The 15439-nt window shown below is 35.1% G+C and overlaps 1 protein-coding gene across 7 annotated transcripts in view; it reads right to left on the bottom strand.

Annotated features, from left to right (window-relative positions):
* The window catches only part of Cep170 (centrosomal protein 170), a 95812-nt gene that overhangs the window by 17173 nt on the left and 63200 nt on the right, over positions 1 to 15439 (bottom strand). For 5 of the 7 annotated variants that reach the window (XM_036201781.1, XM_036201782.1, XM_036201783.1 and 2 more), the window contains 3 exons: positions 13550 to 13670; positions 10400 to 12226; positions 4710 to 4944 (listed from right to left, as the gene is read on the bottom strand). In XM_036201781.1, coding sequence (XP_036057674.1) covers positions 4710 to 4944; positions 10400 to 12226; positions 13550 to 13670 — 2183 coding nt within the window. The remainder of the gene's footprint in view (positions 1 to 4709; positions 4945 to 10399; positions 12227 to 13549; positions 13671 to 15439) is intronic. The other 2 variants (XM_036201784.1, XM_036201787.1) reach the window with 1 other exon arrangement.

Genomic DNA, 15439 nt, shown 5'->3' with positions numbered 1-15439 from the left:
AAAAAAAAAAAAAAAACAAAAACAAAAAAAAACCAAACAAAACCAACAACAACAAACAAACAAAAAATTAAGCATTAGTTTACTTTTAAGAAATCTACTTTTTCTTTGTAGGTATTTATATAATGAAACATGATATTTATTGAAAGTGGTAAGGTTAAGAAGGAATTAAGTTATCCTCATGTATTAGAAGGAAAAACTGTGTAAAAACAAGATATTCTCATGTATATACACCACATAATGTTCAAACAACTTCCCAGGAAGTATTTCTTTTATGTGCTGTATCTTCTGCACACGCTTGCTATTTCTTAGAAAGGTAATTCCTGTCTTAAACTTTACTCAATGAAAACAACCTATTACTAAAAATGTAAACATCTGGTTAGGTGTGGTGGCACATGTCTGTAATATAAACACTTGAGAAGTGAAAGCAAGAAAACCAGGAATTCAAGGTCACCCTCATCTTAGGCTTGAGGCCAGCCTGGACTACAAGGACCTTGTCTCAAACACAAAGACACAAGCAAGCCCTTGGCATTTACTACAAAATCACTACAAGAAAATTTGAGTGGAAAATAAAAATACTAGAAAAGACTTATGGAAATATTCCAAACAGAAATAAAGCACCTGTTCAATCTAGATAATGGGTCTAAGTCATGCAGTTACCAAATGAGCTTTCAACTTAACTTCATAAAGTTGCTCAATTGCATTATTGGATTATAGCCACGTGTGTCTTTACATGCAGTGCTGTGTCTGCTTTTAAACTCTCAGCCTACCGTCTCTGCTCTTCCTTTCATTTTCCATCTCTTTCAAATCTGCTAGAGGAAATCCCAAAATAGTACAAACATTCTATTTGGGGCTATATAACATAATGTTTCCTTAGCAAATATCAAAAATTTAAACTTGTCAATTTTAAAACCTAATATACAATTCTACATTTACTCCATTTTCTCTCTCTCCTCTTCCCTCCCCTTCCCTCCCCTCCCCTCCCCTCCCCTTCTCTCTTCTCTTCTCCTCTTCTTCTTCTTCTTCTTCTTCTTCTTCTTCTTCTTCTTCTTCTCTTCTTCTTCTCTTCTCTTCTTCTTCTCTTCTCTTCTCTCTCTCTCTCTCTCTCTCTCTCTCTCTCTCTCTCTCTCTCTCAGAGCTGAGGACTGAACCCAGGGCCTTGTGCCTACCACTGAGCTAAATCCCCAACCCCTCCATTTTCTTTATTACAAAATTTTAAGAGAAAAAAGTCCCAACGATGAAAAACATAAACCAAGTGTAAAGATCAAGAACACTGCTAGTCCTTCTATACCAAGTAACAAAAGCTGCCATCAAATTTCATGTATTTTGTAGAAGGAAGTGAACTGAACCATGGACTTTGGGTCAGAAAGTTTATGATTTTCATACATGTGCTTAGTGACAACACTTTCCCTACCTAATACAGTAGAGGTTTGTTTTGTTTAGAGTGCATCCTGTAAAATACATTATTACAGACTTACAAGTATACTGGAAGTTTAAGAAAATATTTTAAGAAATTCCTCTTTTTAGTACTAAGAAGCCATAGACAACTTATAAAGTATTTTTATTATGAGAGCAATATAAAATTATAAAATTGACTTGAGAATGAAAATATGAACCTTCCTTGGTTGGGATTCTTGGTTATAACAGTCCAGCAAAATATTTTATAAACTGTTAAAAACAATGTTGGCCTTAAACTCCAACTATAAGTAGATTCTCATAAAGTTTATAGAATAAACAGAAAGCTAAAGTCCTAATGAAAATCAACTACCACTATTTTCTCTGTTGTTTTTAAAATGTAACATTTATTAGTAACATTATTGCTAATGCTCTACTGGTATTATGCCTACCACAGACTTACACAAATTTTATGGTAGAAAAGGATATGAATCCAGGGCTGATCCTACAGTCCACTTCTGGACCACATGGTTACACTTCAGCTCTATAATTGAAGTTACTGCCTAGAGGCAGTAGTATTCAGTCTGCTCACAATCTCTTGTGATACCATTTAGTACCGTGGCTTTTAACTATTTTCTTTGTGAATGATTTCTACAACTGTGAGTCTAGTTCCAAATGGCCTCTTCCATTTCAGCACTACAAAATGACATTATCCTCATGGGAATCTTAAATTAATATATAGAACACATATAAAAAACTCAAGTACATATAAATATGATGCAAAATATCATTCTAGAGGTGTATATTACAAGAAAATAATATCTGCAAATTACAGAGCTGAGATAACATATTATATTGGCCTTATTTTTTAAATGTTTCAGTGTAATATCTATAATGAACTGTTTTTTTCTCTTAATACACTGTCAACCAGAATTCTCAAAGTGTAATTAAATGATACAATGCATATGTAACAATGAATTTAAAATATAATAATGCTAAGTTCTTGTGATTCAAATGTAAATTATATAATCTTCCAGTATAACCTTTCCTGTTAAAAGTATTTAGTCATTTGCAAAAATAAAACTCCAGCTTTGTTTACCTGAGTATTTATAGAACCACTAAAATCTAGCAAAATTCTCCTGGATGGTAACTTATCTTATGCTGTACTTAGGCACATAGATCAAGAAGATCTGGAAGAAAATCTTCCCTTACAAACTGAAAGACCAACTATGCTGTATTTTGCTTATATATTTTCTATTCTGGATTAACCTTGTTTTTATTTAAATACAGGTAAACAATGATGCATTAAACAGGTCTACATTTAAAAATAGAGAGAGATCAATCTACCAGAGCATAAACCATTTTTTGTAATAAAGTTTAAAATTACATTTCTCTATTACAAGAATCTCTAGTATTCGTCAATGCTTAGTTGAGTTTTGTTTAGTTGACAGCAATATTCCATAAAAAGACAATTATTTCTCTTATCAGAGCTTAATTGAAAGCCTCTGAAAATATTTTTCTCACATTACTAACTTATCATTACTCCATTAGAACACTAAACATCAACTCCCCCTTCCCCGCCAATAGTTTTCGTTTGTCCTTCCTCTATTTTTCATGGGGAAAAGAAACAGTTCTCTGGCTTATATTCTTTTAAAACTTAGAATCTCAAAGGCTAGATACTATTAGCACAGTTCTACTGACAAAATAGAGGTAACCAGGAATGAAAATTATTAGAATGTAAACTTCGAATCCTCTTCCAGAATATACAGAGACAACAGACACAACAATGAAACCTAGGGAAACAATGTTTGGAACCACTGTCTTCCTTCTTCTTTTATGCTTACTCTTCTGTTTGGATCAATGAAAGGTCTGACCCCCAAAAGTAAAAGGATTTGATCTTCCTAATTATGGCAGAGAGAGTATGAGACAGACACACATGCTCTAGTTCCCTCCGGACCACCTGACCTTGTACAGCCAGAGGGGACAATCAAAGATCAAAGCAGGACTTGCTGGCAGCTGGGATCAGAACAGAGAGCATGTCAGTATTCTTTGACTACAAGTATATGTGGGCCTACGATTCACAGATTCCTTTTCTCTAATTAGAGAAACTAACTTTAAAAACCTGATCACAAAAGTCATCAAAGAAAAAAAACATCAAATTACAGTAAAAGCTACTGCTGCTGCTGCTCTGAAAACATTACGGACTATTGTACATACATTGTTTGAAAATACTGCCAAGTATAAAATTTAGTATCTTAATGGAAAGGCAAAAATAATTAGCATATACCATAGTAAAAAATGTTTAAGCAACAAAAGCACACTCTAGAAAAATTTAAAAATCTTAGATTTTAGCTACTATGGCCTCTGTTGAGTCTAAAATGTTTAATTAAAGTGTTACTAATTATATGTGCAATTTGAGTTTTACTTTCTGTAAATATTTAAAGGTTATAAGAAGCAGCCACTTAATATTCAGAATAATCATGTTTTGACTAATGGGTTGAACTAACCACATTTAATAAATTTATAAAAATATAAGCAAAACCAGGCAACATAGAGCATACCTGTAATCTCAACATTTGAGGCCTATAAGAAGGATCCCAAATTCATGGCCAACTTAGCTTAGATTTTATAGCAAAACTGCCTTGGAAAAAACCAAACAACAATGAAAAGGGTAAAAACATACCTATTCACAGTTGCCCAGTAGCATTAGTAGCCTATCTGAAACAGACTGTTCATTTAGATTGGATTAAAAGGAGAGTAATCTGTACACTGCCCAAACTAATGCTAACTATGTGGATTTAGACCATCTTTCAAAAGTTATCCTTGCCAGCATCTCTATTAGAAATCTTAAAAAGTGGGAATGGGACCAAAATAAATGGGTATATGATGTGTTCTGCCCTATATCAACAGCATGCACATTAAATAATCTAAAATGAAAACAAAAGGGAAAGTCTGATAAAAGGCAATTCTTTTGATAAAACATTTTAAGACCAGAAGATTTCATTTCTTAGATAATTAGAACAAATAAGGGAACTTTTGTTATCAACTTGCAATGTTTTTATTTTTTTTAATTCTTTTTTTTTTTTTATGTGCATATGTGTTTCTGAGTGTATGTCTGTGCACCACATAAAGCAGGAGCCTATGGAGGTCAGGAGACACATCAGACCCTCAGGAACTAGAATTACAGACAGCCATGAGCTGAGATGTATATGCTGGGAACCAAACCCAGGTCATCTACTTAGCCCATAATCGCTAGTCCTTAGCCAGGTCTCCAGCCCCCAACAACCTGCAATACTGATACAAGACTGAAAACCAACCTGGCTATCTCTTCTCGATGAGCAGTCCAGTCTCGGATATAGTCTTCCTGTTCTTTAATTCGGTGCTTGAATGAAGAACTAGCAGGCATTGCTGATCCAGAGCTCTGCATGCGAGTGGTTTTCAGGGCTGGAGAAGTACGTAGACGAGTATGTTTAGGGGAATTACGGTTTGATCCAAATTCATCTTCTGAGGTGGAAGCATAATCAGTAGGAAAGCGCCTCCATCTTGAATTTACTAAATTAGTTTAATTATTAAAAAAAGAATTATTATGTTATCATTTTAAAAAGATAAAATAAAAATCATGATTTCAAAATCACCATGAGAGCTCACACACAGCACAATTTTCAGTAACTGACATATACACATCTCACAAAAAATTGTAGTCTACTACTCCTTAAGATAGAAACATTATACTTTGGTAAATTAAAAACAACAGATAATCAAAAACAATTGAAAGACTGTTTTGTATAGTGTAGTGAATAAACATTCAGATGAAAAAGTTCACTAATGATAAACAACTAAGCAAGCTCTAGTCGTAAATACTTAATGTGGGTGTTTTTCAGTTGCAAATATTTCTTGAGCAGAGATATGGATGCTTTTTAATGACAGCAACAACAGAACACAACAAAAATCAAAAGGGAAAAGATTTCCTCATGCCACACGGACTTTTAACACGGAGATGATGAAAACCCTCTTTTCCCAACACACAAATGTGCATAATTCCTGTGATAGAAATTATGTCTTTATGGCAGAAAAAAAAAAAAACATTACCTCTGTCATTCAACATCCTGTTACGCTATGGTTGGAAAAAATCTTTTTACATGGTAAAAAACACAACAAAGCATCTTCAATACAACTCTTTGCTGCTTTTAACACCGAAAACACACGGTCAAAATAGACAATGGTGTAAAGTCTACAAAGCATAAAACTACAAAAGCTACTCTCACAATCACCGACATTTAAGGAACAAGAGATCATTCAGATAGAAACATTAAAGAAAGTGGCAATTACTCTCTCATTTACAGTTAGTAAAGACATTTAAAAATGTTATTGCTGACACACTGAAACTCAGAAGACAAATTAATGTAGACATTTTACTAATACAAGAAATTTGTAAAGGAGAAACAAGTGAAGAACAGAGAAGATAATGTCTAATTCATGGTAAACTTCACAAGGGCAGGGAATATTTAATTAACAACTAATATATACTTAGTTAGCACTTGGGTCAAGTATCTGGCTAGCAAGTGCTAATAGTTTTGAATAATGACTACATTCCTGGATATAGATCACTGGCATTTATAAAATCTAGAATCATGAGATGCCTTTGGTATTCAAAGTGACAAATATTCAGAAACTGCTGCAATTCCCAACTGCCGCTAATATTATATGAATTTCTTTCCTTTCTCCTCAATCCTGAATTTGACCTACTCCATATAATATGGTAAGTGAAGCCCAGAATTTCCTCATCCAATACTAGAATTTTGTACTTTCCCTGATATCTCTTCCCAAAATTGTATTTTCCTTGAAGTCAGCTGATTTGCAGATAAAACTGGTATCACTGCCACCCACCAGAGATGGATTAAAGCAGAGAAATCTACAGGAAGAATATGTAATAAATCAGAGCCCACTCACGTGTACTCATTAATATCCAGGAGCTAGATTGATGGGTACAAAAGAACAAGCCAATGTAGAGAAAGTTCAGGGGTCACCATAAAAAGTATGTTAAGAATAGTTGTTTGTTTTTCCTGAGGGGGGATGGGATAGCTAATATTTCATTGTTAATTTCACAAGATTTCCAATCATCATGGAAACACAACTCTGGGGTATTTCTGAGCATGTTTCTAGAAAGGTCTGACTCTAAACTCGTGGGGTGGAGTCCCATATGGGAGAAAAAAAGAGGAGAAAGTAGGAAAAAGGGGAAATAGAATATAAAAGGTTTTCTGACTTTTACCTATTGAGATTAAATTAAAAAAAAATACTTTCATTCTTTTGAATTGTCTGTTTTCAGAAATACATTTAATTTATATAATTAGGTTCATTTCACAGACTGATCTTATGAAGGCACTTAATAGATCACTAAATTGACTATCTACACAGAGAATGTTTGAAATATCAATTTCTAATTTGTTGGTTGGTGAAGCACTAGTTTATTATACATATTAAAATGAGAACAAGTCTCAAGATAATTTTAAACTTGCAAGTCGCAAGAAACTGATTTATTTATAACATTATTAAATTTATTTTAATATAGCAAACAGAATGTGTCTCGAAGGTGCATATCATATATGTATTTATATATTCCTTTGAGATGAAATTATTTGTTCAGCTTTAATTTGACAATATTCTTTTCTTGCTAAAGGTGTACACTATGATGTTTACTACAAAAATACTATTATCCAAGATGTCTAGAATAAAAAAGGGTTTATTAGTACATAGCTGTGGCTGCTCCTTTTTAATTTAACCAAAGCTATATTGATCTTAAAATGCAACTACAGATTTAAAAAAGGGGTCAAGGGTCTGGCAAGATGGCTCAGAGGTTAAGAACACTGGCTGCTCTTCTAGAGGTCCTGAGTTCAATTCCCAGCAACCACATGGTAGCTCACAACCATCTGTAATGAGATCTGGTGCCCTCTTCTGGTGTTCTGCAATGTATACATAATAAAGAAATCTTTTAAATAAATAAATAAAATAAAATAAAGGTCAGAAAACACATTTTATTTTCATTATATATCAGAGTATTTTAGAGGGGAATTAAAGCACGAACAAGTTTTGTTGTATATATTTACAAGCATTTAGAAGTAAGATCATTTGGGGAGAAAAAAATTCTCTTAGAATACTTTGTATTTTCGTTCTTCACTTGAAGGAAGAATTAACAAAAGCCATGTATGCCTGTTTAATTTATACTATTTTAATTTTGAGATTTAGAATAAAAAGGAAAATATTAAAGAAAAATTTAACAAGATTAACATCACTTTCTAAACTGTACACTCAAAATAATGAGCACCAGCTACTTTCTTAGGAGTGGTGGTGCAGCTCTTCATAGCAGTATACAGTTTTACGTGAGAGGGTCCTGCTATACAGTCCAAGTCTGGAACATATTAAATAGCTTAGGCTGACCTAGACTTTACTGAAGTCCTGGGATTATGGGTGTTCATCACAGCAGCTGGTCAACTTCTTTATTTTGATCACTTATGGCCCTTACTTTTAAACACCAAAATCTCAAACAAAATAAACTTGGGTATTTCCATTGTGACCAAAAGAATATTAGAGAAAGGCAAGTCATTAAATCCTTGGAAGCAAATATACCAGAGACACATAAAAGAATTGCTACCAATGTTGCTAGACATTTCCAACCATCAATGCTTACCATATTAAACGAAAGAAAAACCTGCTAATGACTTAGTCCAAAATACTGAATCAAAATCATTTTTACATATGTATGGATAGTATCACAGGTGGTAGAAAACTTCAAGATCTTTAAAGTTCACATGGAGAATAGAAACATTGACCAGTATGATTCCATGTTCTTTTAAGCCTTATTTTCTTCTCTTTTCCCACTCAAGATAATACAATTATCTTAAATAGAAATGTTATAGCATCAAAGACATTCAATTGTTAAAACCAAACAAAAATCTTTTAGTAATAATTTCCATGCAAGAACTAGTATGCTCTTCACTGACATGGATGGGATAATATAGTAGGATTTTAATGATTAAGTGAACAACACCCCAAACTATTATATTTCATATTCACCTTGTATATACTTCTATTAATAAGATACTAGCTGTCTTCTGGAAGCTAGCCTATAGTTCCATTTCTTAACAGTAGAGTAGCAACAGCTAGTAATAAGGGCCTCGAATTCTCATTCTGCCCTGATATTGGCCTGGGAGGTTATTTCATCTCCTGGCCCCAGATCCCTAGCTAGCTCTTAAATTCCATGACTTTAATTATATAATATCCGACTGCTAAGTATAGAGAATGAACGTAACAAATTTCCCTTGGGAATTTCATTAAGGAATTCCAAGCTTTTTGATTTGTTTTAGATGAAAAATGAATATCAAGATCTGTATTCAAAGTAGAAATCAAAATTAGTCTGTCTATATATAATATGAAATCTTATACTTGTTTCTCAGACTTGCCAAGTGGTTCTACTTAGACCACATCTTAAATAAGCCCCTCATGCTAAAGAATAAGGAATAAAGCTAGATTATCCATGTGGTAAGAGCTAGTCAACCAGCAGAGAAGTTACTTCATGTTCCGTGGTAACACACAACTTACATCACTGCTCACGTTAGGATGGAAGGAAACTCTAAATATGTGAATGTGCTTAAATGGAGGTGAGTTGGTAAAACAGTCAGTATTTCAGAGGAAATCAGTGTACACACCAGCGTGTGAAGCACAAAGGGAATGAACTCAGAAGGGAGACCATAAGAAACAATGAATAACAATACCTAGCAATCAATTCATTAACAATCAAGACTGGCATGCAGAAACAGACCAGAATAACAAAGAAAATATCATTTATCCTTCAAGAAGCATGACTGTATGTATATCCTCTAGTTTCTGTCTACATCCAGGCCTACCCAGTCTATGACAGTCATTACCAAAGCCACTGACCACTGGAGGTGGAAAGAAACTAGAGTGGATGAAAGCAGCAGTGAAAAGGAGGAACCAAAAGTGAGAAAAAACAAAAACAGAAAACCAAAATAACATTTACAAAGTACTACTGGTTTTCAGTCATGGAGGATGTATTACAAATGAGCAAAACTAAAGGAAGATTAAATACCAATGTTCCTCCACTAAAAACTCAAGAGTCAGGCTCACTTAGCTTGCTGGTAAATAATCATAAACCTTCAAGTCTTCAAACAACTGGTTGACCCTTCCTGGCCTCAGCTATAACCACATATGCAGCTGATTGTGAGGTCATAAGAACATGCTATTACATGAGGATATACCCAAACAGCTAGCTGTATTACTGCTGTGGTCACACCCTCAGCGGCTTCAGCTGAGATACGCATAACTCAGCCAATAGCATTTCAATATTGGTAGACCGTAAGCAGTGATTGCAATTATATTCAGTTAGGTAACTACTACAGTTAAATGCTACAACAGGACTTTGTGCGATAATGCTCACAATTAATTAACTTTCCAATTTAGTTTAGCTCACATATACTTAGTAATTGCCCCATGAATCTGCTTTCTTCCATTGAAATAAGTGAAGAGTTAATTTTCAAGAGCTCCAACCACAAATGTGTAAGTATATGAAACATATTTGTTTTTGAATCAGCTATTTATTTCCAAAAGGACTGAAAAAAGGTTTATTGCTTCTCTTTTGGGTTCATAAGAAATTTGAAATACCTGATTCTAGAGGCATAACATTATTTTTAGAATAGACAGTAATTCCTAATATAATTCTGACAAGCAAATCCAATTATTATCAAATAAAAAATTAAAAACTCCTAAGTCTGTTCAGTTAATTTCTTATTTTGAAATCACTACTTTGTCTAAGACTTCAATTGGAAGTACAATGACTTCGGAACTTTACATTTTAATGGAGGAGGACACATTAACCCTCTAATTTTAACTTTGTTCTTGAATTATTTTGCTAAGACAACTAGAAATTTAATTTTTAAATAAAGAGCACATACAGAGAACATGCTAATGTTATTAGAAATCTGCATCCAATTACCTGAAGGAGAGCCATGAGTGGAGGTCACACTTTTGACCTTGGAGTCCGATAGCCGTGAGATACTGTTAGCTCTAGTTCTAGGAGAAAATTTATCTGATGGCACTAATCTGGCTCCACTCCTAATGATGGCTTCTGCAGTGCGTGAAGAGGCGCTACTTCTTGATATGGTTGCTTCAGAGTCACTACGGGCAGATAATGAGCCAAGTCTTGTTCTTCGAGGCTGAGCCAATAAATCAATCCGAGAGATGGTTCGCCTTCCCGTGGGTGGTTTTGATGTGGAACTTGTGGTGGAGACTTCAGAAGCAACAGATGCTTTGTCAGCATCAGCAAGTTCACTGTCGGAAGCTTCACCTAGCCGGGCTCGACGCAGGAGGGAAGTCCTGGTGGGCCGTGGCCTTGGGAGAGTGGTCGATTTACTTGATGAACCAGAGGCAACAGGAGAAGTCTTCGACTTTGTTCCTTTGCCTCCTTCCAGTTTGGAATGTATGTTGTGCTCGTCAGCTGAGGTAAGTGGAGTCCTTCCATGAGATTTACAGGAGTATGTTTCCTGGTCAGATGACATAATGTCAGAGATAGCAGAATGAGGTACACTAGAGGTCTGGTCATCATCTGTTAAGTCTACGGAAGGCTGCCGGATTCTGCCACTGGACTGTACAAATTTTCGACCATCTGCTCTTGCACCTAGATCAGTAGAGCGGCTCTTTGCCTTCTTTTCAATTTTCTCCCTAGTGCCTGACTTTGTAGCATCTTTGGAAGGGGAACTTGTGGAACACCTGTCTTTATAGAGACTAGTGAAGCTCTTCCGCTTTTGGGTGGACTTTCTTTCTGTCTCTCCAGTAACCAGACTAATTGTACTGGCTGTGTCTACATCAGATTCTGGTGAAATAGAATTGTCTCTATTGTAACTAGGAGTATCTGGGCCTTCATCAGTTTTATTATTATCTTCACGCAGTTTAGCTTCTAGAAAAGCCATCACTGCTTCCGTGTCTTTTAGAATCAAGGTTGTGTCCATGCTAGAATCAGTATCCAAAGAGTCACTCCTTTCTCGAAGTCTATTTGCAGATGCCAATGCTAAGGAAGTGGGAGCAGATGAATTCTGCTTATTGATATGGGGAATAAGTTCTATGGGTACATTTGAACTGGGTTTTTCTATGGTGAAACTCCCTTGACGCACTAACGACTTGGAGGACTCTTTCTTGTCTCCTTTAGAAGTCTGACTTTTTGGAATTTCCTCAGCTTTTCTTCTCTTGCTTTCATTTTGTATTACTCTTTCTCCTCTGCTTGTAGAATGTCCTGAAATTTTTTCTGCAAGTTGGGACTCTTGCTTAGAAGACTCCTCCCTATATTTATCTATGTGGCCTGAAACACTTTTTGAAGACAATTTAGTAGGAGTCCATGGGGCCTGCTCCTTCTGTTCCTGTTGTTGCTGGATTTTAGCTAATGTTTGTTTTACCAAGGAAGTTTCTTTATCAGCTTCACTCTTCTCTTTGCTAGAAGAACTATCTGAGTGAAGGAGGCCTTTATCGTTGCCACCAGTTTTAGGAATCTCACCGTTGACTGCCCTGTTCAGCTGACTCAGGCTTCTGCTGGCACCATGCTTCTCGTTCTGGTGTACCTGGGCGGCTGCTTCTTTTTCCTGCAGTTCCGTGTCTTGCTTCTCTCCTATCTCCGACCTCTGTGTTACTAGCTTTGCTCTGGAGCCCTCCAGAGGCTTCTCTTCATTTGGGAGCTGAGGAAGAGTTCGCCTTTTTCTCTCTCCCTGACTTGCCAGGGAAGCTGCAGAGCTAGTATTTCTCAGTGAAACACCAATTTCACCAGTATCTGTCTCTATAAAACAAAAGCACCAAAGCAGGAGTTCATTAGTGCAAAAGGATACAAATAAAAGGAGTGTTAAATTATACTAGAGTTTGAAATATAAGTTTAAAAATAACCTCAGTATATATATTAATGGAAATCTATCCATCAAAAAAAAATGTGAAAATAGTAAAAAAGTGACAAAATATGTCATAATTTTATATACCAAGTGACTTTCAAACTATAATTTTCTGGTATATTAGGGCTGCTTATAAGAGTAAATGACTATTGTCTTTTTCTCAACTTAGCAGATCCCACTGCAAAAGTAAATACTTTGAAGCAACACTGAAGAGACAAAGTAAATTTGCTCATATTAAAAACTTTTGGGGGATCTATAGGTGAGTTTACTTGTGTAAAACTAAATGTAAAAAGTTCAAGTGTAAACTGACAATTTAGAATTCTACATATTTATGGGGTACAGGGTGACATTATTACTTATGAACATAATGAAAAAAACTAAATCAGTATTTTGACAACTTAATTCATAATATAAATTCACACATATATGGCTCATCTACATATTATCACCTTATCTTTAGTTTATGATTATTATATGATATTGCATATTTTCTAATAGATTGGCATATTAGGAATGGCATATTTTTTTTAACTGAAAAGCAAAAACATGAAGCTTTAAGGTTATACTTGAATAGCAAGAATTTACAACAAAAAAACAAAACCAGAGTGTCTGAAAATGAATTGCTAAATCTTAGTAAGTATCCTTTTATCTTTGGAAAGTTCAACTTATGAACCACACCAAAGTTTTTAAGGGAAAAGGCCTTGGGTGTAGGTAGTTTAACATAGCATCTTGTATAACATATAGAATGAACTCCTCAGTTTACTTTCAACACTGCAGAAAAAAAAAAAGACTTTATTATTTACTTTACTGCTTATAATTCCCTAAAATAGAAAATGTTAATTAAAACCTAGCATTTTACTTGAATTCAACATACTGTTCAAACATGAGAATATGTGAATATGTTCAGCTAAGCTTAATTTACTTCTTACTATATTAAGTTTAGCTTGTTTTTATGCTTTGGTTTTTGTTTGTTTGTTTTTGCTTCATTTGAGACAGGGTTTCTCTGGGTAGCTTTGCACCTTTCCTGGAACTCGCTTTATAGACCAGACTGGCCTCGAACTCACAGAGATCCACCTGCCTCTGCCTCCTGAGTACTGGGATTAAAGGCATGCACCACCACTGCCTGGCAGCTTGTTTAGTTTTTAAAACACACATGATCTACTACAAAAAAGACAGAAAAAGTAAAAAATGGAGTAGGATGAGAAAAAAGAAATTACCATTTTCTACAGTTGCAGACAATTCCATTAACCTTTCTTCTGGATCATGCCTTGTATGATTAGCAGCCAAACTAGCCCATTGTGAAACCCAACGTTTGCTTCCAGATGAAGATATCCCTTCCTAGAGGAAGACAGAATGAGAGAATGCAGCAGTCTTGCCAATGCTGAGTCTCATGAAAGACAACTTTATGCAGTCAAATCATGTGACACCGAAGCCATATCTGAAGCTCAGTTTGTCATGCTTCATTACATTTCTTCATGTCTAAGAGGAAGATTCTTTAGCTGCCCCTTTCAAGTAGATTTTATCATTACTGAATTTAGTATATCATTTCCTGTGCTTCTTTGACAATGAGAGGACCAGGTCCACGCCAGAGGCTTACAGTTTACTACACATCACAGCCCTGCTGCTAGCACAGTAGTCAGTTTGAGTCCATTAAAGGAACAGAGTTTAAAGAGTTATTAAAGTAACCTGCTAGTCCTCTACTTTCTAGAAACTCAGGCTGACTCCAGGTCTCAGGAACTATCAAATATGCTAGCTAGATCATGTCTTTATAATAGATTTCAAGAACCCAAAGATTGAGATTTTTATGCTATTTAAGCTGAAAATAACTCACTCTATGAAATTTTTCTATATCCAGACTCATTTATGTTTAGGTTTATATTTAAGGCAAATGTTTTTTTAACCCTTCTAGTGAATTATAGAGGTCCCTTAACTCATGAACACACCGCTGCATTTCTTAAGCCAGGGATAATATAAAAATTGTATCTCTCAAGGGGTAATCAGAGGTGAGAGCAGTCTGGGAAACCTAATGAAGTTAAAAAAAAAAGTGGTGGTGGTAGTGCCGAGGATATATAATTCTGTGGTAGAGCACTTGCTCAGCAACCCCTCACCCTAAGGCCAGATTCAATCCCTAGTAGAACAACAATAAAACAACACCGCTCACCCAAAACTTAACTCAGGCATTCACACCCAAACTGAAATGCCAAGGAGGAAATGGAAAACTGACAGAAAGTTTATTTTGAGCTATTGAAAACATACCTTATTAAAAAAGAAAAAACCCCACGTTACTTTGTTAATTATGAACCGGCTAAGGTTACAGATAAAGTAATGATGTCATGCGGATAATACATTGTATGGTTTCAAGAATAGATTAAAATAGTCAAGTATAGAAAATAATGTACGTAGATAAAACGACACCAAAGTTATCTGACATCCTGAACTCCCTTCCAAGGCCTTGCAGTACCTGCCCACAAGTTTGAGCACTAAAAGCAGTGCCCGATCATCCTGCAGTATGCTGAGAAAATCCACAACACAGTTGTTTCACCCTAACATACTTACAACATGCCATTCTTTGTTCTAATGGCCTGTTAGGCGATGGGTGCAAAGGCAGGAACTTATTGGAGCTACATGAATTTTACTTGGCAGGGATTGAGGAAGAAAGAAGGAATCTAAACTAATTCACAAAAACCTTTCCCTAGATTGATCAAAATATCAACACACTGCCTGGTATCATTACTAATATCACCTTTTCTTAGGGAGTAAATCAAACAGAAACTAGAAAACACTCTAAAGGGGAAATACAGGGCACTAAAAAGCTGTAAATGCTTTGACAGTTTTCAGAAAATGGCAAACCACAGAGGAATAGCTTTAACTATTAGATGAACATATTTATGTCTCTAAAGCCATTTATATTTGTAGGAATATAAATGAAACAGTAAAGCTACATAACTTGATTTTCTTTTATTTACATTTTATATTTATTCATCATTCATTATTACAACTAACTCTTCCTTTGAGAAACATAACCTAATGAGTAAGATAATGAACTAAGAAAGCAAGGTCAGGCTGGGGAGATGGCTCAGTGATTACGAGGATTGGCTGTATAAGTC

Source organism: Onychomys torridus, chromosome 11 (assembly GCF_903995425.1).
Source record: "Onychomys torridus chromosome 11, mOncTor1.1, whole genome shotgun sequence".
Lineage (NCBI taxonomy): Eukaryota > Metazoa > Chordata > Mammalia > Rodentia > Cricetidae > Onychomys > Onychomys torridus.
Note: the sequence above shows the minus strand (reverse complement) of the source record. Positions and strands in the feature narration are given on the sequence as shown.